Genomic DNA, 26,942 nt, shown 5'->3' on the forward strand with positions numbered 1-26,942 from the left:
GACAGTAGCGTATGAATGAAGCAGATGATCTGCCGCCTGTGGACAGGATCAGTTGGCACAGGAAGGCCTCTGGGGCTGCATGCCTGTACTGCTGTCATGACATATATTCACCAGGACACATCAAGACACAGCAGGCAGCAGCAGAGGTAGAGGTAGGCTAGGTGTACTGGAGGTACACCCTGAATACAACAAAATGGCAATGCCTGTGTTAGGTTTACAGCCATGCAATGGTTCTGACAACAAATAACTAATGTGTAGTAGAGTATTAAACAGGAGGTGTCAAGTATTTTGATTCTTGTTTGTACCTTACCCAAGGTCAAGCATACAAATGCTTTTTGAATTGATGTTCTGTCAAATAAATATTTACATTTTATATCCTTTTAGCATTTTGAAGAACTTTAAATTAATTTAGGCTTTAGGTGGAACAAAAAGAAGCAGGCAAGACAAATCTGAATGTGCCAGTTAATTAGTATGCTGCTTGAATAATCACTTTTCCCTAAAGTTTGTTCTCTTTATGAATAGAAAAATTGACCTGGAAGCCACTTAGCTTTTTGGTCTTAATTTAAGGTTAGGCGTTAGATTTTATGACTTTGTGGCTGTTCTAGATAGTGATCACTCTGCAGAGCTGCCTCCATAACAAGATTCATGAGGAAAAAACGCTAACCTGCCCCTGGCGGAGCTGACGTCACTGCAGCAGCACATTAACAAACTGACTGGCAGATCTCTTTTGTTGATTCATTTCACAAGGGCAAGCTCTCCCCTCCTCTCCACTCCACTCTTCTCTCCCTTCCCCTCCTCTCCACTCCCCTCTCCTCTCCCTTCCCCTCCTCTCCACTCCACTCCCCTCCCCTCTCCTCTCCTCTTTTCTCCCAGAATCCATCAGCCATGGAATTTTGTCCTCGCTCTACAGCCTGAGTGTGTTTACATAGTATAGACCTAAACATGGTTGCCGGGAACACTGTTTATTCTTTCACAGCAATATGACAGTTTGGAGAGTCACATCGCCAAAAAATTAAGCAGAAGGCTCCTCAGCTCTAAATAAGTGCATCTTATACAGATTAATGAGTTGAGGTGATGATACATTAGTATGGCTATGAGCCTATGAAAGAGGTACCTGCTCTGTACTGTGTTGTACTGCACTATACTGTTGTAATGCACTGTATAATGCTATACTGTACTGTTCTGTGCTGTAGTATACTCTTCTGTTTTGTGCAGTGCTGTGTTGTACTGTGCTGAACTGTGCTGTACTGTACTATGCTGCACTGTTCTATGGCACACTATAATATGAGTGAAGGGCAGTAGTCAGTCAGGGGCAGCAGTGTGACAGTTGTTGTCATGTTCTTTTTCCTGACAGACTGACACTGATGGGCTTGCTGTGTATTTGGGCACTTCCTGTCCTGCTCGGAGCCTCTGTCTCTGTCTGCTGGCTGACTGAAGGGCAGAGGAGCATGGATACAGCAAACAGACCAGAGAACCCCTCCCAGGGACCACAGACCAGGGTAAATATATAGTATGCGTCGCTCTCTGTGTATCTCTGCCTCTCTCTCTGTCACTCTGTCTTCTCTCTCTCTCTCGCCCCTCCCTTTCAACTACTCTCCCTCTGTTTCCCTCTCTCGGTCTCCCTGTTCCTCTGTATATATCTCTCTGTCTGTGTCAGTTATTCTTCTCTCTGCCTGTTGTGTCTTTAGAAGCCACTCTATCTTTGCATCTGTGACTTTCCTCCTCTTCCTCCCTCTTTCACCCTAGTCCCCGTAAATGATTTTATGCTTTGCATGACATAGCGGAAAACAAATGCCATAAAATGAATCCAAATATACATAGCACAATTTTAGGTAATACGGTTGCATGTAGAAGACGGTGAAATACTCTTCCTGCTCAACATGGGCATTTGAGTGTTTGTCTCCTTACGTGGTTCTGCATGTGATCTTGACAGAGGGTTGCTTAGATACCTTGCAATCACAGTCGTCATGCATCCTGCCTGTCTCTCTCTCCACCGAGGAGAGGAGGTTCAGTTGGCTGTGGAGTGTGTTCATCAATTACCCCACAAGGACACTCTTTTGTCACACTACCATTTGTCTCTTTGAAATGTTGTTCCAAACAGTTTGCATGTACACACAATTGCATGACAATCACTTCGATGGTGTGGGTTTACTATATAACTTCGAGCCAGACCTAAAACCCATTAACTTCCACCCAGCAGTCTCCCCCACTTTTTTCATGCTGGTCTGGATTCAAGCTTGAAAAGGGAAGTGACATTGCCTGGTCGTAATGAACAGTGTTTTGGTTGAGATGCGTGAAGTTCTAATGTGAATTTGCACATTAATCACACAGGTGAAATCATTACAAGCCCTCCCTCCCCCAAACCCTTGAATCAATTGTCCTACAGAGCATTGTCCCAAAGAGCATGTTGTCCCCCCAAATCCCACAAACATTCTCCCAATTCTTTGTGAAATTAAGCATGCTGCACCCCCCAAGTCTAATCTCCCAGACTGGCTGGCCCGTGGTGTGACACTGTGCCAAATTGGCAGCCAGCAGAGGAATCTCATTGCTGAGGTGGTTCTGTTCTGACATCTTTAAACACTCAATGCAAACAAGACATTCCCAGGCATCCCTATCTAACCCAGGAGATGGGAATTCGAAAGTTGTCAATAGGCATTGTAGTTTAAAGTCAACTCTGGGGTGGTGCTGGTGGATTGGACTGCATCAATATACAGCAGAGCAGGAGTCTTCAGGAATGAATAAGCAAATGAAGTGTAGTCAGCCTCCCAGGCCAGTATACACCAGAAACAGTGAGAAATGTAGACAAACACATGCCACTGAAACAATCTATTCTGGCTGGCAGACCTGTAATTTAGGTAATTAACAGGTAATCTCATAAAAAATCAATACAACAGCTGTAGACTTTACCTTGAAATGCTTACTTACAAGCCTTTTCCCAGCGATGCAGAGTAAAAAGTGAAAAAAGTAGCAAAGAATAATATACAGTGCATTCGGAAAGTATTCAGACCCCTCGACTTTTTCCACATTTTGTTACTTTAGAGCCAAAAAAAATTTTAAATCGTTTTTTCCCCTCATCAATCTACACACAATACCCCATAATGGCAAAGCAAAAACCTTTTTTTTTCTCAAATGTATTAAAAATTAAAAACTTTAATATTACATTTACATAAGTATTCAGACCTTTTACTCAGCACTTTGTTGAAGCACCATTGGCAGTGATTACAGCCTCGATAATTCTTGGGTATGACACTACAAGTTTGGCACACCTGTTTTTGGGGAGTTTCTCCAATTCTTCTCTGCAGATCCTCACAAGCTCTGTCAGGTTGGAAGGGGAGCGTCGCTGCACAGCTATTTTCAGGTCTCTCCAGAGATGTTAGATCGGGTTCAAGTCCGGGCTCTGGCTGGGCCACTCAAGGACATTCAGAGACTTGTCCCAAAGCCACTCCTGTGTTGTCTTGGCTGTGTGCTTAGGGTTGTTGTCCTGTTGGAAGATGAACCTTCGCCCCAGTCTGAGGTCATGAGCACTCTGGAGCAGCTTTTCATCACAGATCTTTCTGTACTTTGCTCCGTTCATCTTTCCCTCAATCCTGACTAGTCTCCCAGTCCCTGAAAAACATGGTCACCTCCCTGGCCAGCTCTAGGAAGAGTCTTGGTGGTTCCAAACTTTTTCCATTTAAAAATGATGGAGGCCACTGTGTTCTTGGGGACCTTCAATGCTGCCTTCCTCAGATCTGTGCCTCAACACAATCCTGTCTCGGAACTCTACGGACAATTCCTTCGACCTCATGGCTTGGTTTTTGCTCTGACATGCACTGTCAACTCTGGGACCTTATATAGACAGGTGTGTGCCTTTCCAAATCATGTCCAATCAATGGAATTTACCACAGGTGGATTCTAATCAAGTTGTAGAAACATCTCAAGGATGATAAATTGAAATAGGATGCACTTGAGTTCAATTTCGATTCTCATAGCAAAGGGTCTGAATACTTATGTAAATAATATATTTCAGATTTTTATTTGTAATACATTTGCAAATATTTCTACAAACTTTTTTTTCGCTTTGTCATTATGGGGTATTGTTTGTAGATTTATTAGGATTTATTTTTAGAATAAGGCTGTTACGTAACAAAATTTGGAAAAGTAAAGGGGTCTGAATACTTTCTGAATGCACTGTAAGCACAGTGCAGTGAAAAAGTTTTTGCCTCCTTTCTGATTTTGTCTGTTTTTGCATATTTTCGATACTGAATGTTATCAGATCTTCAACCAAAACCTAATATTAGATAAAGGGAAACTGAGTTTACATTTTTTTTCAATACTTATTTTATTTAATTAACAAAGTTATGCAACACCCAATATCCCTGTGTGAAAAGTAATTTCCCCCTTACACTCAATAACTGGTTGTGCCACCTTTAGCTGAAATGATGCAACCGAATTTTGGCCCACTCTTGCATGCAAAACTGCTTTAACTCACTGACATTTGTGGGTTTTCAAGCATGAACTGCTCCATTCAAGTCCTGATACAACATCTCAATTGGGATTAGGTTTGGAATTCGATTTGGACATTCCAAAACTTCTAATTTGTTGCTTTTTAACCATTTTCATGTCGACTTGAGTGTGTGTTTTGGATCATTGTCTTGCTGCATGACCCAGCTACGCTTCAGCTTCAGCTCACAGACGGATGGCCTGACATTTTCCTGTAGAATTCTCTGATACAGAGCAGAATTCATGGTTCCTTCTATGAAGGCAAGTCGTCCAGGTCCAGAGGCAGCAAAGCATCCCCAAACCATCACACTACCACCACCATGCTTGACCTTTGGTATGATGTTCTTACTGTGCAATACAGTGTTTGGTTTTCACCAGACATAATGGGACCCATCTCGTCCAAGTTTGCCAAAAATAAAATGGATGATCATCAAGACTCTTACAAGAATGTTCTATGGGCAGATGAGTCAAAAGTAAAACTTTTAGGATGACATGGGTCCCATTATGCCTAGCGAAAACTAACACCGCATTCCAAAATTCCAAATACTTTTTCACAGCACTGTATGTGTGTGTCAGTGTAAATATGTGTGAGTGTGTGTGTAGAGTCCAGTGAGCGTGCATAAAGTCAGTGCATAGAGTCAGTGCAAAATGGTGAACTCAAATAGTCCAGGTAACCCTTTAAAGAACTGTTCAGCAGTCTAATGACTTGGGGATAGAAGCTGTTCAGGAGCATTTTGGTCCCATTCTTGGCGCTCCGGTACCACTTGCCATGTGGTAGTAGAATGAACAGTCTATGGCTTGGGTGGCTAGGTTCTTTGACAATTGTCCTGGCCTTCCTCTGAGCTCAGCCCCAGTGATGTACTGGGCCGTCCGTGCTATGCAATCGAGGGCGGTGCAGTTGCCATACCAATCAGTAATACAGCCAGTCAAGATGCTCTAAGTGGTGCAGCTGTAGAACTTTTAGAGGATCTGAGGGCCCATGACAAATATTTTCAATCTGCTGAAGGGGAAGAGGCGTGCTTTCTTCATGACTGCAGTCCTTGGTGATGTGGACCCTGAGGAACTTGAAGCTCTCGACACACTCCACTACAGCACGGTCAATGTGGAGTGGGTGGGCTCGCCCCTCCATTTCCTATAATCCACAATTAGCTCCTTTGTCTTGATGACATTTAGGGAGAGGTTGTTATTCTGGCACCACACCGCCAGGTCAGACCACCTCCCTGTAGACTGTCTTATCACCGTCTGTGATCAGGTCTAACACTGTTGTGTCATCAGCAAACTTGATGATGGTTTTGGAGTTGTGAGTGGCCACACAGTCGTGCGATAAGCAGGGAGTAGTTGAGGGGACAAAGCACACACCCCTGAGGGGCTCCCGTGTTGAGGGTCAGCATGGCAGATGTGTTGTTGCCTACCCTCACCACCTGGGGGTGGCCCATCAGAAAGTCCAAGATCCAGTTGCAGGGGGAGGTGTTCAGTCCCAGGGTCCAGACCTCAAATTTCCCAGCCATGGCCGTTAATGCCACTTTGTGTGACCGTAATGCCCTCTAAAAAAATGCATGCCTTGCAGCCAAAGTGTCCATTGTGCCCTTGGGCTGAAATGTGCACACGGCAGTAGGCTGGCTATAAGCGCAAAAAGTTCCAAAATGCAATTATCAGGAAAACACCGTTCTCCAAAGCGCACCGCAAATGCAAATTAATGAATTCATAAAAGCGATCGGTTTCATATGACAAAGCTAAAAATATTATTTAGAAATTTAGAAAGAACGAAGATCTAAAGATGCAACAATTATTAGGGTTGTTAACATGACTAGGATTGTGTCTTTGGCTGCTGGACAATGAAAGAAAGTTGAGAACTTGAGAGAAATACGAGTTTTAATGGCATATGTTTATAAAATAATCCCCTTAACATTCCTATTGTCGGAACACAGTAAGACATGCCTTATAAAATGACAAAAAAACATCCAGGTTTTAAACAATTACGTTTATGGTTAAATAGTTTCAAAATGTCGACTGCTCAGATTGCAAGGTGGATGATGTTGCGGTGCACAAAAGGCTCTGGCCTTTCTCTCCTATATGAACAGGGTATGACAGAATCAAGCCTTTAGACGTTGATTATATTATATTACATTATATTTGTACATTATATTTGTTAAACATGACTGGCGTTTAGCCTATATATATACAGTGGGGAGAACAAGTATTTGATACACTGACGAATTTGCAGGTTTTCCTACTTACAAAGCATGTAGAGGTCTGTAATTTTTATCATAGGTACACTTCAACTGTGAGAGACGGAATCTAAAACAAAAATCCTGAAAATCACATTGTATGATTTTTAAGTAATTAATTAGCATTTTATTGCATGACATAAGTATTTGATACATCAGAAAAGCAGAACTTAATATTTAGTACAGAAACTTTTGTTTGCAATTACAGAGATCATACATTTCCTGTAGTTCTTGACCAGGTTTGCACGCACTGCAGCAGGGATTTGGCCCACTCCTCCATACAGACCTTCTCCAGATCCTTCACGTTTCGGGGCTGTCGCTGGGCAATACGGACTTTCAGCTCCCTCCAAAAATGTTCTATTGGGTTCAGGTCTGGAGACTGGCTAGGCCACTCCAGGACCTTGAGATGCTTCTTACGGAGCCACTCCTTAGTTACCATGGTTGTGTGTTTCAGGTCGTTGTCATGCTGGAAGACCCAGCCACGACCCATCTTCAATGCTCTTACTGAGGGAAGGAGGTTGTTGGCCAAGATCTCACGATACATGGCCCCATCCATCCTCCCCTCAATACGGTGCAGTCGTCCTGTCCCCTTTGCAGAAAAGCATCCCCAAAGAATGATGTTTCCACCTCCGTGCTTCACGGTTGGGATGGTGTTCTTGGGGTTGTACTCATCCTTCTTCTTCCTCCAAACACGGCGAGTGGAGTTTAGACCAAAAAGCTCTATTTTTGTCTCATCAGACCACATGACCTGCTCCCATTCCTCCTCTGGATCATCCAGATGGTCATTGGCAAACTTCAGACGGGCCTGGACATGCGCTGGCTTGAGCAGGGGGACCTTATGTGCGCTGCAGGATTTTAATCCATGACGGCGTAGTGTGTTACTAATGGTTTTCTTTGAGACTGTGGTCCCAGCTCTCTTCAGGTCATTGACCAGGTCCTGCCATGTAGTTCTGGGCTGATCCCTCACCTTCCTCATGATCATTGATGCCCCACGAGGTGAGATCTTGCATGGAGCCCCAGACCGAGGGTGATTGACCGTCATCTTGAACTTCTTCCATTTTATAATAATTGCGCCAACAGTTGTTGCCTTCTCACCAAGCTGCTTGCCTATTGTCCTGTAGCACATCCCAGCCTTGTGCAGGTCTACAATTTTATCCCTGATGTCCTTACACAGCTCTCTGGTCTTGGCCATTGTGGAGAGGTTGGAGTCTGTTTGATTGAGTGTTTGGACAGGTGTCTTTTATACAGGTAACAAGTTCAAACAGGTGCAGTTAATACAGGTAATGAGTGGAGAACAGGAGGGCGTCTTAAAGAAAAACTAACAGGTCTGTGAGAGCCGGAATTCTTACTGGTTGGTAGGTGATCAAATACTTATGTCATGCAATAAAATGCTAATTAATTACTTAAAAATCATACAATGTGATATTCAGGATTTTTGTTTTAGATTCCGTCTCTCACAGTTTAAGTGTACCTATGATAAAAATTACAGACCTCTACATGCTTTGTAAGTAGGAAAACCTGCAAAATCGGCAGTGTATCAAATACTTGTTCTCCCCACTGTATGTAATTAGAAGTCTCATTAAAATGTGGCTACATTTTCTGGTGCCTCCCTCCTGTCAGCATCGGTCTGGACCTGACTGACTGTAGCCAATATGCATATCACCTACACTTTGACATGTGATTCATCACTCCAGAGAATGCGTTTCTACTGCTCCAGAGTCCAATTACGTTTATGGTTAAATAGTTCCAAAATGTTGACTGCCTCTGTTCGGCTTTACACCACTCCAGCCGACGCTTGGCATTGCGCATGGTGATCTTAGGCCTGTGTGTGGCTGCTCGGCCATGGAAACCCATTTCATGTATCTCCCAATCAACAGTTCTTGTGCTGACTTTGATTCCAGAGGCAGTTTGGAACTTGGTAGTGAGTGTTGCAACCGAGGACAGGCGATTTTTAAGCACTATGCTTAAAAAGTGCTCAACGGTCCCGTTCTGTGAGTTTGTGAGGCCTACCACTTTGCGGCTGAGCCATTGTTGCTCCTAGACGTTTCCACTTCACAATAACAGCACGAACAGTTGACAGGGGCAGCTCTAGCAGGGCAACAATTTGACAAACTGACTTGTTGGAAAGGTGGCATCCTATGATGGTGCCACATTGAAAGCCACTGAGCTCTTCAGGACGGACCATTCTACTGACAATATTTGTCTATGGAGATTGCATGGCTGTGTGCTCGATGTTATACACCTGTCAGCCACGAGTGTGTCTGAAATAGCTGAATCCACTCATTTGAAGGGTTGCCCCCATACCTTTAACCATGTAGTGTATTTTACATGATAAGACCACACAGAGAGCCAGAGATAATTACAGACAATCTGAATCAACCAAAATTTGAAAGTTAACAAAATTCTGGTTGTTTACTGGTAAACTTGGAAAGTTTCCAGTAATATGCCCTCCCTTTGTAACCCTATGCAAGTTTAAAACAGAGATAGCTGTACATTTTCCTCAGGACCATCTTTAGGTAATTGCTGGGCAAATAATGAGCTGACAAATGCCAGGCAGAGCCGCCATTGTCCTGGTGCAGTTACAGGACCTGGGGCGACTGGAGAGGAGCCACCATGATAGGCCATCAGGCCACCTGGCTCTGGCAGGGTCAGCCATAAGGCATCAGGCCACCTGGCTCTGGCAGGGTCAGCCATAAGGCATCAGGCCACCTGGCTCTGGCAGGGTCAGCCATAAGGCATCAGGCCACCTGGCTCTGGCAGGGTCAGCCATAAGGCATCAGGCCACCTGGCTCTGGCAGGGTCAGCCATAAGGCATCAGGCCACCTGGCTCTGGCAGGGTCAGCCATAAGGCATCAGGCCACCTGGCTCTGGCAGGGTCAGCCATAAGGCATCAGGCCACCTGGCTCTGGAAGGGTCAGCCATAAGGCATCAGGCCACCTGGCTCTGGCAGGGTCAGCCATAAGGCATCAGGCCACCTGGCGCTGGCAGGGTCAGCCATAAGGCATCAGGCCACCTGGCTCTGGCAGGGTCAGCCATAAGGCATCAGGCATCAGTCTCCTTGACTCTCAATTTCCCATTCCAACCTCTGCTATCATGGACCCTCACATAACAGCCTCACAGCTCACAAAGCCATATCTCAGAATCCAATTCACTCTGCATTTGAACTTTTTTACCTTTTGGATTATAAACATGATTCAGTCCATAGAGAGAGGGATAGGAATAAACTATAAGAATGAGGAGAGTATGGAAAATAGAAAATATGATGGAGTCGCTATTGAGGATACAGGGGAAAGATAAGGATGGAGAGTGGGGGAAATTGGGCAACTGTGAGGTTTGAGAGTAGCATGACGAGAGTTTGGGACTATAAAGTTCTATCTGCAAAAAGATTATTCTGAGATAATTGGTTTTACAATTCTGAACCCCCATTCCGTTTGAATGGTGTCAGCTATTTTTATATTGTATTCTTTTGAATTTAACAACATGAATTGGGGTATTTAGAATACTATATAGGTAGATAACATTGATAAGAACAATGATATGTCAATAACTACATTTGGGAAAAAATGCAGATAGAACCTAATAGTCCCAAGCTCTCGAGATGCACTCGTTTTTTTAACCCACTCAAGCTTGTAGTCAAGTCCTCAAGATCTGTGACCTAGAGGGAATTCACACAGACGTCTCTATTGTGACACTTACAGTGGTATCTGCACATAAATCTGAATGAAATGGAGTCCATTTGGGGGAATCATTGGAGAAGACAAGGTTATTTTACCACTCTGATACTTACAGATGATGATATGCACTTTGAGCCACTTTATGTTGCTTTTCTCAGCTTCTCATATCTTGGCCTCGTACAGAAGAGGCCAAGATATCTCTGTTCAGCCTTGTGTTCTTTTCTCAGCTAGGCTTTGTACTAAAATAGCTAATAGCAGAAACAAATTGACTCAACAGATTACATCTGCTATAAATACATTTGATTTGATTACATACACTCTTTTGAAACATGTGATTTGTGAAAGCAACAATACTTCAAAACAGTGTAATCAGTCATATCTATCAACTGAGAATAAAGTGAAGCTTAGTGATATTTCCCTTGGATAATATAGACTGGACAACTGTATAGCTTAATTCATTTGTAATGAACAAAAACAATTATGGTTCTTCATTTGATCAATAAGTCAAATAAATTCAACAAAAACATAATCCCTGACTATATATATACATTTTTTTATAACATAAACTTAGGGCTCTATTCGATCCGCATCGCAGAAGTTCGGCTTTACAGTGTGATTGATATTTAAAGGCAATGTTCCCGCTTTAGAGGAGACTGCATTCACGGTGAACGCTGCATATGTCAGCTCAATCAGAAATTACCTTTACATTTCTATTGTGGGATCTGTAACGTGTTGGATCAATTAGCTAGAGTCTATTAAACTTAACATAAAGGTGTGGTGTAGTGTGATGTTCAATTAATCCACATTAATTACACAAGTTCACTCGTAGAACTAACTACGCTGCAGAACCTGTCAGATAAAATCATGCAAATATGCATTTTTCCCAGTTAAGGCAAACATTGTTTATAGGTCATCCATTAAAACGCAATGACTATTTACACTCAGAGCCATTACATTAAGTAGGTCTCCATCTCATTCTCACGCTGGGGCTGTTTCCTGGGGGAAAGTTGTCATATCATGAGTAGAGGGGCCTGGGTACGTGGCTCCGTATTAGCAGTGAGCCTGCATCCTCTCTCTCAGTAAGACTCTGTTGTCTCCCTCCATCTTTGGAAGTACAGCAATGTAATTACAATGAATAGAAACACTTAAGAGGATAAATCATGGCAGTAAATATCAGGGAAAGCATGCAGCATGACTCCCAACACTCCTACTAACCACACAAATGGAATGCAGGGGGAAATTAGAATTCAGGGAAAAGTAATTTGTCAGTTGAGATTTGCCAGAGTTTTGGGAGAAACTTTCGTTTTGGGAGATGGGAGAAACTTCCAGAAGCACAACCATCTCTGTAGCACTCCACCAATCATGTCTTTATGGTAGAGTGGCCATATGGAAGCCACTCCTCAGTAAAAGACACATGACTGCCCGCTTGGAGTTTGCCAAAAGGCACCTAAAGGAGTCAGACCGTGAGAAACAAGATTTTCTGGTCTGATGAAACCTAGATTGAGCACTTTGGCCTGAATGCCAAGCGTCACGTATGGAGGAAACCTGGCACCATCTCTACGGTGAAGCATGGTGGAGGCAGCATCATGCTGTGCGAATGTTTATCAGCGGCAGAGACTGGGAGACTAGTAAGGATTGAGCGAAAGATGAACGGAGCAAAGTACAGAGAGATCCTTGACAAAAACCTACTCTAGAATGCACAGGACTTCAGACTGGGGTGATGGTTCACCTTTCAACAGGACAATGTTCCTAAGCACATAGCCAAGACAACGCAGGAGTGGCTTCGGGACAAGTCTCTGAAGGTCCTTGAGTGGCCCAGCCAGAGTCCGGACTTGAACCAGATCGAACATCTATGGAGAAACCTGAAAATAGCTGTGCTGCGACGTTCCCCATCCATCCTCACAGAGCTTGAGAGGATCTACAGAGAGGAATGGGAGAAACTCCCCAAAAACAGGTGTGCCAAGCTTGTAGCGTCATATCCAAGAAGACTCAAGGCTGTATTTGCTGTCAAAGGTGCTTCAACAAAGTACTGAGTAAAACTAATTTGCTAAACATTTGCAAAAATTCTAAAAACCTGTTTTTGCTTTGTCATTATGGGGTATTGTGTGTAGATTGATGAAAAAAACGATGTAATCCATTTTAGAATAAGGCTGTAACCTGACAAAAAGTGAAGGGGTCTGAATACTTTCTGAAGGCACTGTTAGTGTGTTGTGTGCCCATCAGTTGACATCAATGATTTTCCCCATTTCTGAACTGATTTCACATTAACATACCAGACACATTCTTAGCTTGTGTGCTAGCTTTGTTTGAATTGAACCTAATATACCCATGGCAATTGACAGCTTTTCTCTATTTCATCTCCATACATTGTGGGTATCCAAATAAGGTTCATATTGTCTAGTCTGCTCTTCCTTATCAGAGTCTAATGGCTGCCGGCATGGCTCTGTGTATACAGTCGTCTGTGTGCTGAGTCTAGCTAGCCGAGCTGGCACAGGTTGGCTTAAATGAAAGCTTAAATGAAAGCGAGCATATGGAGGTTTGAATGAGAGTGGCTGAACAGCACCCTTATAGGAGAGGAACAGAGGCATACGAGAGGCATATATTCTACCAGCATCCATTACAACACAGCTTGGGCTGACTTACCTTGCTGTTACAGTTGTGCCTCTCCCAAAATATGTGTGCATGGATGCTGTATGATGTTCAATTGAATCTAGTCAGGGAGTTTAAATGGGAGCCAAACGGCAGAAAAACACACAGATATTAGCTAGCTGATTGATTCTAGGCCTAGAGCAGTGTTCTGTCTCTCTTTGTCTGCTCTCTGTTTTCTCAGTGGTTCACAACGCAGTGACAGTCTCTAATCAACTAAATAAACAGGACCCTCTTGAAATGATAGAAAGGAAGGCATCTGATCAGTGCAAACGCTTTGCTCTGCCATGATGAGGACGCACGTCTGCAATTAAAACAGGCAGATGGCATGAGAGAGGAGGGTTTGACTTGGCCCAAATCTCTGTAATCACACGGAAGCACATTCTGTTGAAAGGCAGCGGTGTCTCTTCAGAAAGTCTCCAAAGGCCAAGGGCTCTCTGCGGTTGCCAAGAAGGCTATCAGAGACATACGCTTTATCAGTCAAGCTCATTACAAGCCAGATTTAGTGTGAGGGACGCTAGTTGTCACATCGCGTCAATTAACAGCTGGCATGTAGAGATGTAAGAGGAGGCATTGTTTTGGTTTCATGCTCTGTGTGAGGACTCACAGAAAATTAATGCTGTATTGCCTACATACTATACAAAAGCTCCAGACTGTATGCCAAATGTATTGTGTATTGGCAACAGAGACCAGCTATTTCCACACAGGTGGTAAAAGCAGTAAGACATTATTTATGAAAAGCTAACCAGATATCCATCTTTATAGATAGTAAGGTTAAGCTAGTTTGGTGGTACTGTCTTTATGATGGTACAGAACAAATGGCACAGTAGGTAGCAAGTATTCATTTAGGCTTCCTCACTGTGACCCTTCAGAGTGATTCCCATCTATTTCAATTCCCCTACTCTTATTGTGTTTGGCCACTTTAATTATGCAGATATCTTAGCCTGGGAGTTGGGGATGTACAGATGTACGATCTTAATTCGTGCCAGTTTGCTATAGCAGGAAAACAATCCTACAGCAACAGGAAATGTGAATTATTTTGTGGATGATAATTAATAAAAAAAATGTTTGTAAGGGAAAATCAAGTCTTAAATTTCAAAGTGGAAATCACAAACTTTAGTAGCCTTTTTAAACCTCAAGTTTAACATTTCCTGCATTATATAAAAGTTATCCTGCAACAGGGTGATCAAATTACGATCCCACATCTGTACATAATCCGAACATCTGCTCGGAGAAGCCCAACGTGGTCTTTGCACTGCGGATAAATATGAACTTTACAGGCATGGTGCTTCTTGCTTCTTGAGCTATATACACCATCCTGACAGATATCCAGGCAAACAGAGATGACACCTGCCATCTTGCAGTCTTGCCAAATTAAATTTTCCGAAAAGGATGAATGAATATACTCTGGAAACAGTGTGAAACCTTTCTCACTTCTACTGATCTCTTCTCAGAGAGGAAAACACACATTACATGTGGCCCAATATTGTGATAAGAAGAACAGACAGCTTTTGTCTGAGACTTAATAGTAACACTTTGTGTTGTGTTCTCTCTTTGCAGAAGAGCGGACATGCTGACGGGGTGGCCGATCCATGTAAGTAGCCTTACTGTAATCAATCAAACTGCACCACTTAAATACAGTATGTTATGCAATGACAAAAACCTTTCATGTTGGCATGGGTTATGTGAACAGCATTCATAGTACATTCTATAGAAGCCGTCTTTGGTATAAGTACTCAGAAAAACCTGTCTCTTTTCAAGGTTTTACACACAGTATCAAACCTGCTTATACACTGTTGGTACACTGTGTAGTAACTTCCTCATGTTCTGTTGTGTTCAAGATGGTTTTTTAAAAGAATATGATGTCTTCCTGTTTTGTGAGCTATCATTATTGCCGTTGCCTGTTTTTGGTATGTGTGCGTGCGTATGTTTGTGAGTGTGCGTGCACACGTGCATGTGTACAGGTATTCTATTCTTATGAGATTCAATGTGTTGTATCAACTGATCGCGAGGCACTACTGCACCCTACTGTAATCACATCTGTGCTGAGACGTGTTCGGTGCTACAGGCCTCTGCGTCTGCGGGGATGTTGTGGAAGTTCTGTTACTGACTGGGATATTCCAGGAAGATGCAGTGCCAGGTCTCAGTAATGTCATGCTCTTAATATTTTCAATTTAAGGATCTCTATTCCATACTGCTTTATGTAGTGCAGCCAATCTCACTGTGCATTGGAATGTAATATTCAAACTGTGGTTTCCCGTACAGTATTTGTTGTTGATTTATTGGATGTTGCCCTCACAGCTCCTCTTTTGTGCATTCGAGCATGCCGGCTGGGTTCTTGACCTTAGAGTGTTAGAGCAAAGGGCAATTGGCCGGAGGTAAGGAGACAACACATCCTGAGTAACAACATTCTTCCTTGCCATTTAAGAACAAAGCAAGTGTGTTAGAATTTGTTGGAATTATTCACATGGTGTGGTGATCCATCCGTCTCCTGGGACTAATTATTCACTGTCTGTTTGTATGCTAAACTTCCCAAAAACAAGCAAGGGCTCTTTCTTGTCCTTATTCCTCATTCTCCTTGGAAGGGAATGACTGCAGATATCTCTCTCCTTCTCTCTCTCTCTCCTTCTCCCACTCTCTCTCTCTTACTCTCTCTCTCTGCATCTGTCTCTCTGTGTCTGTCTGTCTTACCCTTTGGCTAACTGCTGCCTCGGTCTCTCCTCCCTCTTCTCGTTCTCACTCTCTCTGCGTTGTTTTTATTGTCGTGTCTGTGATCCTCACTTGGAGACGACGACATTAATCAAATTGCCCTAGTTTTTCTTGAGAGACGCCAACGTTACCTGTGAAAATTGCAGCGGTGCAAACATGGCACGGCGGTCTTGAGCCAGCTCAGACAGAAGTCATAAATAAATTACATTTTACCGGCTAGCAGCACACAACAAGCAGGTCATTTTGTAAAAAGAACAGAAACAGAATGTTTAGGTAATATGCAGAATTTAATATTGTCAATTTTGCTTATGAATTTGTGGTGATTAATTTAGCCTTGAGTGCCTAATTTATGAATTAAACAATGGGAAGTCAAACCAAGTTAAGCGGCCCTGTGGTTCATTTAGACAGTAATTGGGTGGGAATTAGGTAGGGCAATCCAGACCGAGTGACTCTAACAAACTGTAAAAGACTGGAGAGGAGAGGAGAGGAGAGGAGAGGAGAGGAGAGGAGAGGAGAGGAGAGGAGAGGAGAGGAGAGGAGAGGAGAGGAGAGGAGAGGAGAGGAGAGGAGAGGAGAGGAGAGGAGAGGAGAGGAGAGGAGAGGAGAGGAGGCTATCCTCACAGATACCAAGGTGGGAGAGCTTCATCATTAAACCACAGATCCAGATAACCCATCACCATTTAAATTCCACAGATCTTATTTCTTCAAAGCCTTTACAAATAAAAATCATTTGAAAGGAATGCGAAGAGTGTTATTGCTCCAAAATGTCTTGTTTCGTCTCTTAATTTGCAGCTCCCGTTTTTCTACCCAGTGTAGGAGTTCTCAGTGAGCATTGGAAATACATCAGGGTCGGGCGCGCCATTGCATGCAAATAACATGCGTTTTCTCTGTGGCCTTCAATTAAACTCTGAGATTTAAGAGCGCTCCAGACATACGGACACTCAGGTTCTACCTCAAAGAGTCATCTCTAATAATTAAAACTGTCGCTAAGGATCATTTCACTACTGACAGTTTTAAGTCACTAACAGATAGCCATGTCATAAATCTCGAAGAAATATGATTTCATTATGTCGAAGAACAATAAAGATTACTTAGCGTGGAGTTCATAAAATACAGGGCAGAAATCACTCAGCCATCAGAAACTTAATCAAAATTGTTAAATATAATAGCCTTTTGTAAAATGCCTCCACCTTATAGACTTGGTAATACAATTATAAGTCCTTCAAATGGCTGCAGAAGTACTGCTGCTACACCGAGTTGTGATTTGCCCCATAAATTTCCTGATTTCTGAGTCCCTCCTCAGTCCATTCTGATCAAGCCCAGGACCAAACCCCAATTATCAAATCAAGGAGCAGGTACAGTACCCCTTCCGTACTTTGATTTGAATTGTGCCAAAAGCGTAAGCTCTGTACTTAGCGTGCCCTGAGATCCAGTTGAAGGGCTTAAGGAGGGCATATCATACTCTCTGGGGATTTGGAGAGCCTTGCAGTGTCACACTGAATAACACTTTACTCTGACTGGGGAGAACTGGGTAGAACGTTGCAGTGTTACTTTGAGCTGGTGATATTAACACCAAACATGCTAAGATTGCATAGAGGAAAGGGGGAAAACAACACAAAGAGAGAGATGTTCTTTTAACCCATAAGAGTCTAAGCTCTGTCTAAGCCGGGGGTCATACCAAGGATCCTTTTGCTATTTGACCCCTTGAAGTAAAAAAGATCAGGAAACATATATATATATATTTTTTTACATGTATTTAACCCCATGTTTTTGGCACTAAACAGTCTCCATGTGAGGCCTGTGGGCATCCAGGAGCCTAAACAACAAAACAACCAACATAGTTGCGTCATAATAATTTGTAGGCCAAAGCGTTCGGACGCTTCAGGCGATTTTGTGAGAAGAACGATTTTGGGATGTCTCATGGTCTGACAAACACCACTCTAGCTCTGTCACCTTTCACCGCAGATACGGAAGTGTGACAGATACGGAAGTGTGACATCGGCGGATGTGGTGGATTGATGCAACAACAAAAAAATATCTAATTTAAACTGACGGATTTGGTTCCCAGCACATTCGGGTGTGGAAGGGAATGAAATTGTAGGCCAGTTAGCTAAAAGAGCTTTGAAACAAGATATCATTTATATTAATGTTCCACTGCGTAGAGGTGAGGCCAAATGTAAGATTAGAGCCATTTTGATCATGTGTAGCAGAAGAGATGGGACTCTGAGCGCAAGGGCCGGCATTTATATGCCCTCCAAAGAAAGGTCGGTGGACCAAGATTCAAAGGTCAGATTAGGAAGGAAGAGGTGGTGTTTGCTTGATTGCGCTTAGGACATTGTACATTGGACTCGTCATTACATCTGGTTGGCAAGCATGTGAATGGTTTGTGTCTGGAGTGTGTGGTTGATGAAATGGTGGAGCATTTGTTGTTATATTGTTGTAACTATGTTGAAGAAAGGGTAAGATTGAAGTGTAGGGTCATTGAGGTTGGATGGGGTTGGGGGTTTGGAAGGGATTTTGGAGATGGGGGAGGGTCTAATTAGAAGTTAGTAGGGCTCTTTTTTATTTTAGGTAGGAGGATTTAGAAATGTTGTAAACTGTGATTGACAACACACTCCAGCACAGTAGGTGGCGGCATGCACCTTTAATGTTGGTTTGCGGACCGCCATTACATCATAGAAGAACTTTCTATTATGCTAATTAGATTTTCGCAGGAGTACGGACATCGACTAGGCGGCTTTAAGGGGGGTAAAAAACTACTCTGCAATTTGGCTTTTATCTTTAAGCAGCTTGTGTTGACAGTGAATTTCAATGCTATTCTACTTAACAAGGCTTAAAGGAGCTAACACTGACATTATTTACATACGTCAAAAGAAGATAAGATGACAATATCTCATTCAACAGGTTTATAGGTTTGCTAGATATTTCATTATACCTTTTGAAATCATAAAAAGACCAGCATCATCATGCAATCTCCATGTTGATTGGTTAATTATCTCTCTATATTGTTAATGTGATGATAGAAATATATAGGTCATTTTATTAATATGGTCAATATAAACATAATAGCCTGTATGACTTGAGACATCTGTGAGGTTTTCATAGACGACACTGGGCGAGTATGCTTTAAATGCCAGGATGTCAGACTTATTTCAACTTTTCATTTAGTAGAATTCGTTGCACACTATTGAGAAAGAGAAACGTCTTTCCACTTTGTGTTTGATCAGCTAATAATTATAGTAGATAAGGGGATGGGCTGGAGCAAAATGAACAAATGGCGGAAACAACGCAAATAGATGACGCATTCTGAATATGGGTGAGCCTAGTAAATTGATTTGCTGCTTACTGCATGCATTTATACTAAACAGTACATAATAAATTGTATGTAGTATGATTAGTACACAGTATGTCATTTTAGTAAGTAGTAGGGAAGACAGATTTCAGACACAGCCAGGTTAGATATGCATTGACTAACACTGCCTCGTCTCCTGGGTGACATGAACACAGGGTTTTCAGTCTGAACGGTGGCATTACCCCGCAGAGACACTTTTTTTAACCTTTATCTTGAACTGTATTGCCTGGCATCGACGCACACCCTACTTTATGAGGTGGGAAAATAAACGATTGCCTTGAATTCCTATGATGTGCTCCTATTCTCCCTGCTTCTCTGCCTGACGGAGTTCTGACAATAAGTTATTGAGATGGGATCTCATTCGGGCAGCAAGGTCCTCAGAAGCACTTTGTCACTCTGCAAAGGACAAAGTATATTTGCATACCTCAGGGGAAGTGGAAATATTAATAAGATGCTGTCAAGTTGGGTTATATGACTCAGTAAACACATTCTCTGCACAATGCCTGCATATTATTTTGGTATCAGAGACACAATGCTATTGAAACAGTAAAAAGGAGTTTTTCTTTGCTGAATGTGTTCATTCACGTTTTGACTGAGACTGATGCTGCTTTTGATCTTATTTACAAGTTGTGTTTCCCAGGGAATATATCTCAAAATGTCCTTCTGAGGAAGTTGTTGCATAGTTTAGCTAGAGAGATTGCTGCATCTATTTAAGTCAAACTCTAAACTCCATATGTAACAAATATGGAAATGCCAGACCTTCAAGTACAGATGGAATCTTTGCCACCAGCTGTAGATTGCAGCTCTAGACAGAGCAGGCAGGTGTATGAAAGGTGTGACAAAGACTTTGCGAATGTTACACTTTGCAAAGTGTGTGCAGGATTTTCTTTTCTTTAAATGTATTACACTTTGCAAAGACAAAGAGAGTGACTTTGCCTAGCACTCACACTCCACACGGAGTAGGTCATTTTGTTCACAGGGGACAGACAGACCAGCCTCAGGCTGATCGCTTAAGGCTTAGTGAGTGAGCATCACAAACTCAAAACCACTGAATCGTGCTCATGCGAGGTGAAAATGAGTTAATAATATGGTATTTGTGTTTCTTACATAATTTTTCTAAATATGGCAAGCAATTACTAGTGTCCTAATTTTGGCAGTCTGGGAGGACACGGGCCTGCCAGAATTCACTCTTTGAAGGTGTGCTTTTAAAATTCAATACACAATTTGTGCTTCTCTGAAGCTCTTTAGCTATATCCTATCCATTTGTGTTCAAGACAAGCCGTAGCATAAAAGCACCCTGGTGCATTTGACAGACGGTCTGACAAACTATGCCTATATTCTACTGAGATTCGTCCTAGAATAACAACATAACATAACATAAAAGAACACCATTGTTGTGTTGGATCCTTGCTATGGTACTTCATTTTGTCTAGTCGAGAGCGGGGGACTATAAGGTTCTATCTGCAAAAAGATGATTCTGAGATAATTGTCTTTAACGTTCAGAACCCCCATTAGTTTGAATAGTGTCAGCAATTTTTTATTGTATTCCTTTGAACTTAACAGGAATTGGGTTATTTAGAGTACTACATAGGTAGAGAACATTGAACAGAATAAGCCTATGACAATAACAACATTTTTACAAAAATGTAGATAGAGCCTTACCCAAGCTCTGTAGTGTCCATACATTTACTGTTTGCAGAGCCTTTGGCCGATAAGACTCCTGGTATGGAAGACAGATGTAGGATCTGATTTTGATCACCCTGTTGCAGGTGTACTTTCCTGCAATGCAGCAAATGTAAAACTTGTAACGTGTATTTCAGGTTTTAAAAGTCTTCTGAAGTTTGTAATTTCCACTTGGAAATGTCAGACTTAATTACGAAAAAAATTATCAACTCCAACAAAAATGTCCATTAATTATAACCCACATAATAATTCACGTTTCCTGTTGCTGCAGGATTACTTTCCTGCTGTATAAAACTGGCTCAAATTAAGATCCTACACCTGTAATAACAAGCTATAGCACCTATACCAGTAGGTGGTTGGCTCCTCTTGAATATATATGCGAGTGTCTTTGGAATTAAAACACTGAATTATTTATAACTCGACAAAGAAGCTGGCTTAGGTAGGTAGCAGGGAGAGAGAACACCCACAGCACTAGCAGCAACAATAACTAATGAAGAAGATTGTTTTGCTGGTTATGTCCCAAATAGCATCCTATTCCTTATATAATGCACTACTTTTGACCAAGGACCATATGGCTCTGATCAATAGTAGTGCCCTATATAGGGAATAGGGTGCCATTTGGGACACATGCCTTGTTTGTTTTGAAAGCATGTGTCGGCTAACAGAGAGCATACAGTACAGAGATGATGAATTATGTGTTCTAGAAGAGAACTATTGAAGCATGCTGAGTGAATGTAAGGACGTTCTCAGGTTCTCCCTTCATCAGCAAATGGTTTACCAGGAATCTGATTTCCGTCTACCTACAGTACAACACAGCAGCATTCAACAGAGTAGTACTGCTCTGCTTGTGGCCCTTCAGTGCTTGTAACTCCGCAGTGTTTACTATAATAATAATGATACTAACTATAGTTTAGCCAGGGTCTCATGTTATATATTCACATTATTACACAGGTCCACAGAGTTGGGGAGTAAAGGATTACATGTAATGAAAAGACTAACTGTAATCTGTTACGTTCCCAGCAAAAACATTGTAATCAGATTACAGATACTATTGAAAAACTAGATGATTACTTCTAGGATTACTTTTAAATTCAGAAGGGATGTTTGCAAGAATTTTTTTGGACAACTTTATGTTGTTTTCTCAATGACATTCAAATCAGCAGTGAAAAAAAGTATGTATTTAAGTTTGTTCTGCCTGAGCAAGTCTGACCAGGGAGAGGCTATAGCGGACACGCCTGGTGCCCAAATTGATGACGTATGTCACGCAGCTGAGAGCTGAGTAGAGACAAATGGATTAGATTCAGTCAGTCGTCCTGATGAACCCTTCCCAGATAGCTAGATTATGCTGACTAGCTGGCAACAAAACAGCAGCATGGTGCTAGTTAAAATGTGTAAATGAAAGTTATGTTTATTTCGATGGACGAGGGATCCGAGTCACAAAATCAAGTTTCAAGTTTTATTAGTCGTATGTACAGGATACGCATGGTATACATCGTCCAATGAAATGCTTACTTGCAGGTTCCTTCTCAAAAATGCAACAACAGTAAGAAATAATAAAAGATAAGAATACAAACATAAAGTAAATGACAGAAGAATAGAATAAACATGTTAACATTTATTATAGTACAGGAAGACACAATTTATAGTCCAATATTTACACGTGTATTGGGGATGGGGGAAAGTGTATAACTTGAAGTATAATAAGAATCTGGTAGCAACAGTTTGTAAGTCGCTCTGGATAAGAGCGTCTGCTAAATGACTTAAATGTAAATGTAAACAGTTGTGATGTGTGTGTAGCATGAATCTATATCTGTGCTTATGTGTGTGGGGGTGTGTGAATGAGTGAGTGCATGTGTGCTAAGGTGAGGAGAATCAGAGCAGGTTGTCAGTCCAGTTCAAGTACTGTATTCAGCATCCTGGTGGCTTGTAGCTAGAAACTGTCTCTGAGCCTGTTAGTATCAGACCTCACGCTGCGATACCGTCTGCCCGATGGTAAGGGAGAGTACAGCTTGTGGCTGGTGTGTGTGGGGTCCTTGATGGTGGGCCTTGCGGTCGTGGATGGAGCAATTCCCGTACCAGGCCGTGATGCAACTGGCCAGGGCGCTCTCGATGGTGCAGCGGTAGTATTTGGAGAGGATTCTACTTGGCTTCCTCAGGCACCGTTTCGAGTAGATGTCCTGGATGGGTGGAAGCATGGTCCCAGGGATGTACTGGGTCATCTTCACCACCCACTGGAGGGCCTTGCGATCATGGACGGAGCAATTCCCGTACCAGGCCGTGATGCAACCGGTCAGAACGTTTGTATTTGTGTTTATTATGGATCCCCATTAGCTGCCACCAAAGCAGCAACTACTCTTCTTGGGGTCAAGCAAAATTAAGGCAGTTTATACAATTTAAAAAACATTACAATACATTCACAGATTTCACAACACACTGTGCCGTCAGGCCCCTACTCCACCACTACCACATATCTACAGTACTAAATCCATGTGTATGTATAGTGTGCATGTTATCGTGTGTGTGTGTGTGTGTATGCACAGTGTCTGTGCCAATGTTTGTGTTGCTTCACAGTCCCGCTGTACCATAAGGTGTTTTTTTAATCTGTTTTTTAAATCAAATTTTACTGCTTGCGTCAGTTACTTAACGTGGAATAGAGTTCCATGTAGTCATGGCTCTCTGTAGTACTGTGTGCCTCCCATAGTCTGTTCTGGACTTGGGGACTGTGAAGAGACCTTGTGGCATATGCATGAATGTCCGAGCTGTGTGCCAGTAGTTTAGACAGCTCGGTGCAATCAACATGTCAATACCTCTCATAAAGAAAAGTAGTGATGAAGTCAATCTCTCCTCCACTTTCAGCCAGGAGATTGACATACACATTATTAATATTAGCTCTCTGGGTACATCCAAGGTCCAGCCGTGCTGCCCTGTTCTGAGCCAATTGCAATTTTACTGAATCCTTTTTTGTGGCACCTGACCACACGACTGAACAGTAGTCAAGGTGTGACAAAACTAGGGCCTGTAGGACCTACCTTGTTGAAAGTGTTGTTAAGGCAGAGCATCGCTTTATATGGCCTATTTGTGTAATTAGTAGGCTAACGCATTGTTGCTTAATTCCTTCCTCTCTTTCAACAGTTTAATTAAATACGTTTCGTTGTCCTCATCTTCATCTTTCTAATGACATCCTTGAATAATTTAGAATTAGATGCAGACGGCTTTCACTTTTTTCAAACTACCTGTGTTCTATCGGCTGCTGTATTTAACATTCAGCAAAAAAGAGCTTCCATCCCTCGTCGAATAGTCTATTGGTATAAGAAAGGCAAAAAAAAATAATGTCCAGCTAGCTACTCTAGTCTAGCTTTTCCTGCATGGGACTCCAAGAGCTAAGTAGCATTTTTTAACGAGAGACACCAGCGGAGCACACGTGCTTGAGGCTATAAGAGACAGAGCCTATAGGTTAGAAGCTTATTATGCATAACTTATCATTAACTAGCAAAATATACGGATAAAACTGCATTGAATTTATTACCTGAAAGAGGTAGGCTAAGACATCTATATATTGGGCTATATATTAACCTAGAACAGGATTATTTATTTTGGATGCAATTTGAATGGAGTTGATGGAGAGAAAAGACTGCGAGAGAGTGCTCGTGCGTGCACTGATTTTAAAGCAACGCTATTCGAGTGATAGGCTGTTTTAAAACTCTGAAGTTATAATATATTTTTACAAAAATCTTTACAATAAAAAAATAAGGTGAACCCCAAAAGGCAGATGGAGATGGGTAAATTAGACATCCATTCGGTCTTTATATTACTGTAGCATAGACTTTGCTGCAGCAAATGAAGCCCTACCTGTCACAAGAAAAAAAGTTACCATGATGAGATGATCTACTGTATATGCATTGTGAACTGTGCTCCATACTGAGATGGGCTGTCTGTCCCCACCCTGAGCTTGATGATTCATCATGTAGAGGCTGTAGAGAAGCCAGATTTAGACATTGCATATAATTTAACAGTTCCATTTCACGCCGTATCCTTCATATAAATAATTTATTATAATTTACCGGTTTCTCACAGTTATCTATCCCTGGAAAAGCGAGTGTTTTTGGGGGGTAAATACCAGTAAATCTCAGTAACTGGTTTCAACCCTGGGACCCTAGGACTGAGGATACACCCCTGGGGGGCACCAGTGTTAAGAGAGTGTGGAGGAGGTGTTGATGCCAATCCTGAACAGAGTTCTCACATAGGGGTTCCTCTTGTACAGATGTGAATAGCAATGGAAATGGCATCTTCCATAGATTTGTTGGAGCGGTAGGCAAATTGGAGTGGGTCCAGTGTGCCTGGCATGATGGCCTTGATGTGGGCCATGTCCAGCTTCTCGAAGCACTTCATGATGACTGAGGTGAGCGCGACAGGGCGATAATCATTTGGGCATGTCATCTTGTTTTTTTGGGGCACTGGGATGATGGTGCCTATAGGATTTTGTGTCACCTCTATCAGAAGCTGATTGGACTACTTTTGTCCTATTGGATCCTATAGGTCTTTGGTTAGTGTTGTAGGATTTTGTCACCCCAATCAGAATCCTATTAGAACCTTTTTTCTTAATTGAACCCTTGAAATGAGTTTGTTGTCATTACTTCCACTACAATAAAACAACATTAATTACAACATTGTCTTTGATCGGAAACAACAGTTCTATATTTTATTTTGGTTTTATTCACCACAACAATAAGGGATTGTTTCAAGGCTGCAAGTTAATTTGCAGTATGACCACTAGTACACATGGTACGTTTTGCAGTGTTAAACCAACACAGAGTTCATTTTAACAATACCTCAAATAACATACTCTACAGAGTGTAAAAAGTACTCTGATTACAATGTTACATTTGGCATATTTCCTATGCTGCCTTTTCTTTGTAGTTACCACCCATGACTATATTTTCTAATGTCAGAGACATGGTTGTTGAATTCTTTCCTTTTAAAGGCCTGTGTCTTTCACCAAATTAGTACCTAAGCAAATGCTATCATTCAAAAATGTATTTTATGACTGTCACGTTCCTGACCTGTTTTCTGTTAGTTTTTGTATGTGTTAGTTGGTCAGGACGTGAGTGTGGGTGGGCAGTCTATGTTTTCTGTTTCTATGTTGGTTAATGGGTACCTGATATGGTTCTCAATTAGAGGCAGGTGGTTTTCATCTCCTCTGATTGAGAATCATATTAAGGTAGGTGTTTTCACATGGTTTGTTGTGGGTGGTTGTCTCCTGTGTCAGTGTCTGTGTATGTTACGCCACACGGGACTGTTTTCGGTTTTGTTTGTTTGTTCGTTTTATGTAGTCATTTTTCCTGTTCGTGCGTTCTTCGTGTTACATGTAAGTTCGTAGTCCAGGTCTGTCTACATTCGTTTTTGTTATTTTGTTTAATAAATATCATGTCTTATCACGACGCTGCATTTTGGTTCAATCCCTGCTCCTCCTCTTCGGATGAAGAGGAAGAGGAACGCCGTTACAATGACAATACATTACATATATCAAAAGGCCTTACTTTGATGTCCTAGTTACACCGAACACAGTGGTGTTAGGAAAATCCTTGTTTACAAATTACAGGCCATTATGCTGGCTAGCAAGGTGATATGTAATTCCTTTTGGAATCCAGACAGAGTTAAGATAGCCAATAGTTGGAATCTTCATTCACCCGCAAAATGCATTTAGAATGACTACCAGGGTTAGGAACTCTGGTAAAGTACAATACCTAAACCATTTAAACCGGAAAAAACATACATCTAACTATCTGATTGGATTAGTTCAGAAAAATGTATGTTATTTATCTTTGTGTAGCATAAGATGTACATGTTGGCGCATTGCTGCGGGGACTTGCTTCCATTCAGCCGCAAGAGCATTAGTGAAGCCGGCCACTGATGTTGGGCGATTAGGCCTGGCTCACAGTCGGCGTTCCAATCCATCCCAAAGGTGTTTGATGGGGTTGAGGTCAGTGCTCTGTGCAGTCAAGTTCTTCCACACTGATCTCGACAAACCATTTCTGTATGGACCTTGCTTTGTGCAAGGGGGCATTGTCATGCTTAAACAGGAAAGGGCCATCCCCAAACTGTCATTGTATGCTGTAGCGTTAAGATTTCCCTTCACTGGAACTAAGGGCCAGAACCATGAAAAACAGC

General features: G+C 42.1%; 1 protein-coding gene across 2 annotated transcripts in view; it reads left to right on the plus strand.

Moving 5' to 3' along the window:
- The window catches only part of LOC139537744 (follistatin-related protein 4-like), a 237,334-nt gene that overhangs the window by 15,939 nt on the left and 194,453 nt on the right, over nt 1-26,942 (plus strand). For both annotated transcript variants that reach the window (XM_071339454.1, XM_071339456.1), the window contains exons 2-3: nt 1,355-1,499; nt 14,591-14,624. In XM_071339454.1, the coding sequence (XP_071195555.1) occupies nt 1,365-1,499; nt 14,591-14,624 (169 nt within the window). In that variant the 5' untranslated portion in view covers nt 1,355-1,364. The remainder of the gene's footprint in view (nt 1-1,354; nt 1,500-14,590; nt 14,625-26,942) is intronic.

This window comes from Salvelinus alpinus, chromosome 13, assembly GCF_045679555.1.
Source record: "Salvelinus alpinus chromosome 13, SLU_Salpinus.1, whole genome shotgun sequence".
In the NCBI taxonomy this organism is placed as follows: domain Eukaryota; kingdom Metazoa; phylum Chordata; class Actinopteri; order Salmoniformes; family Salmonidae; genus Salvelinus; species Salvelinus alpinus.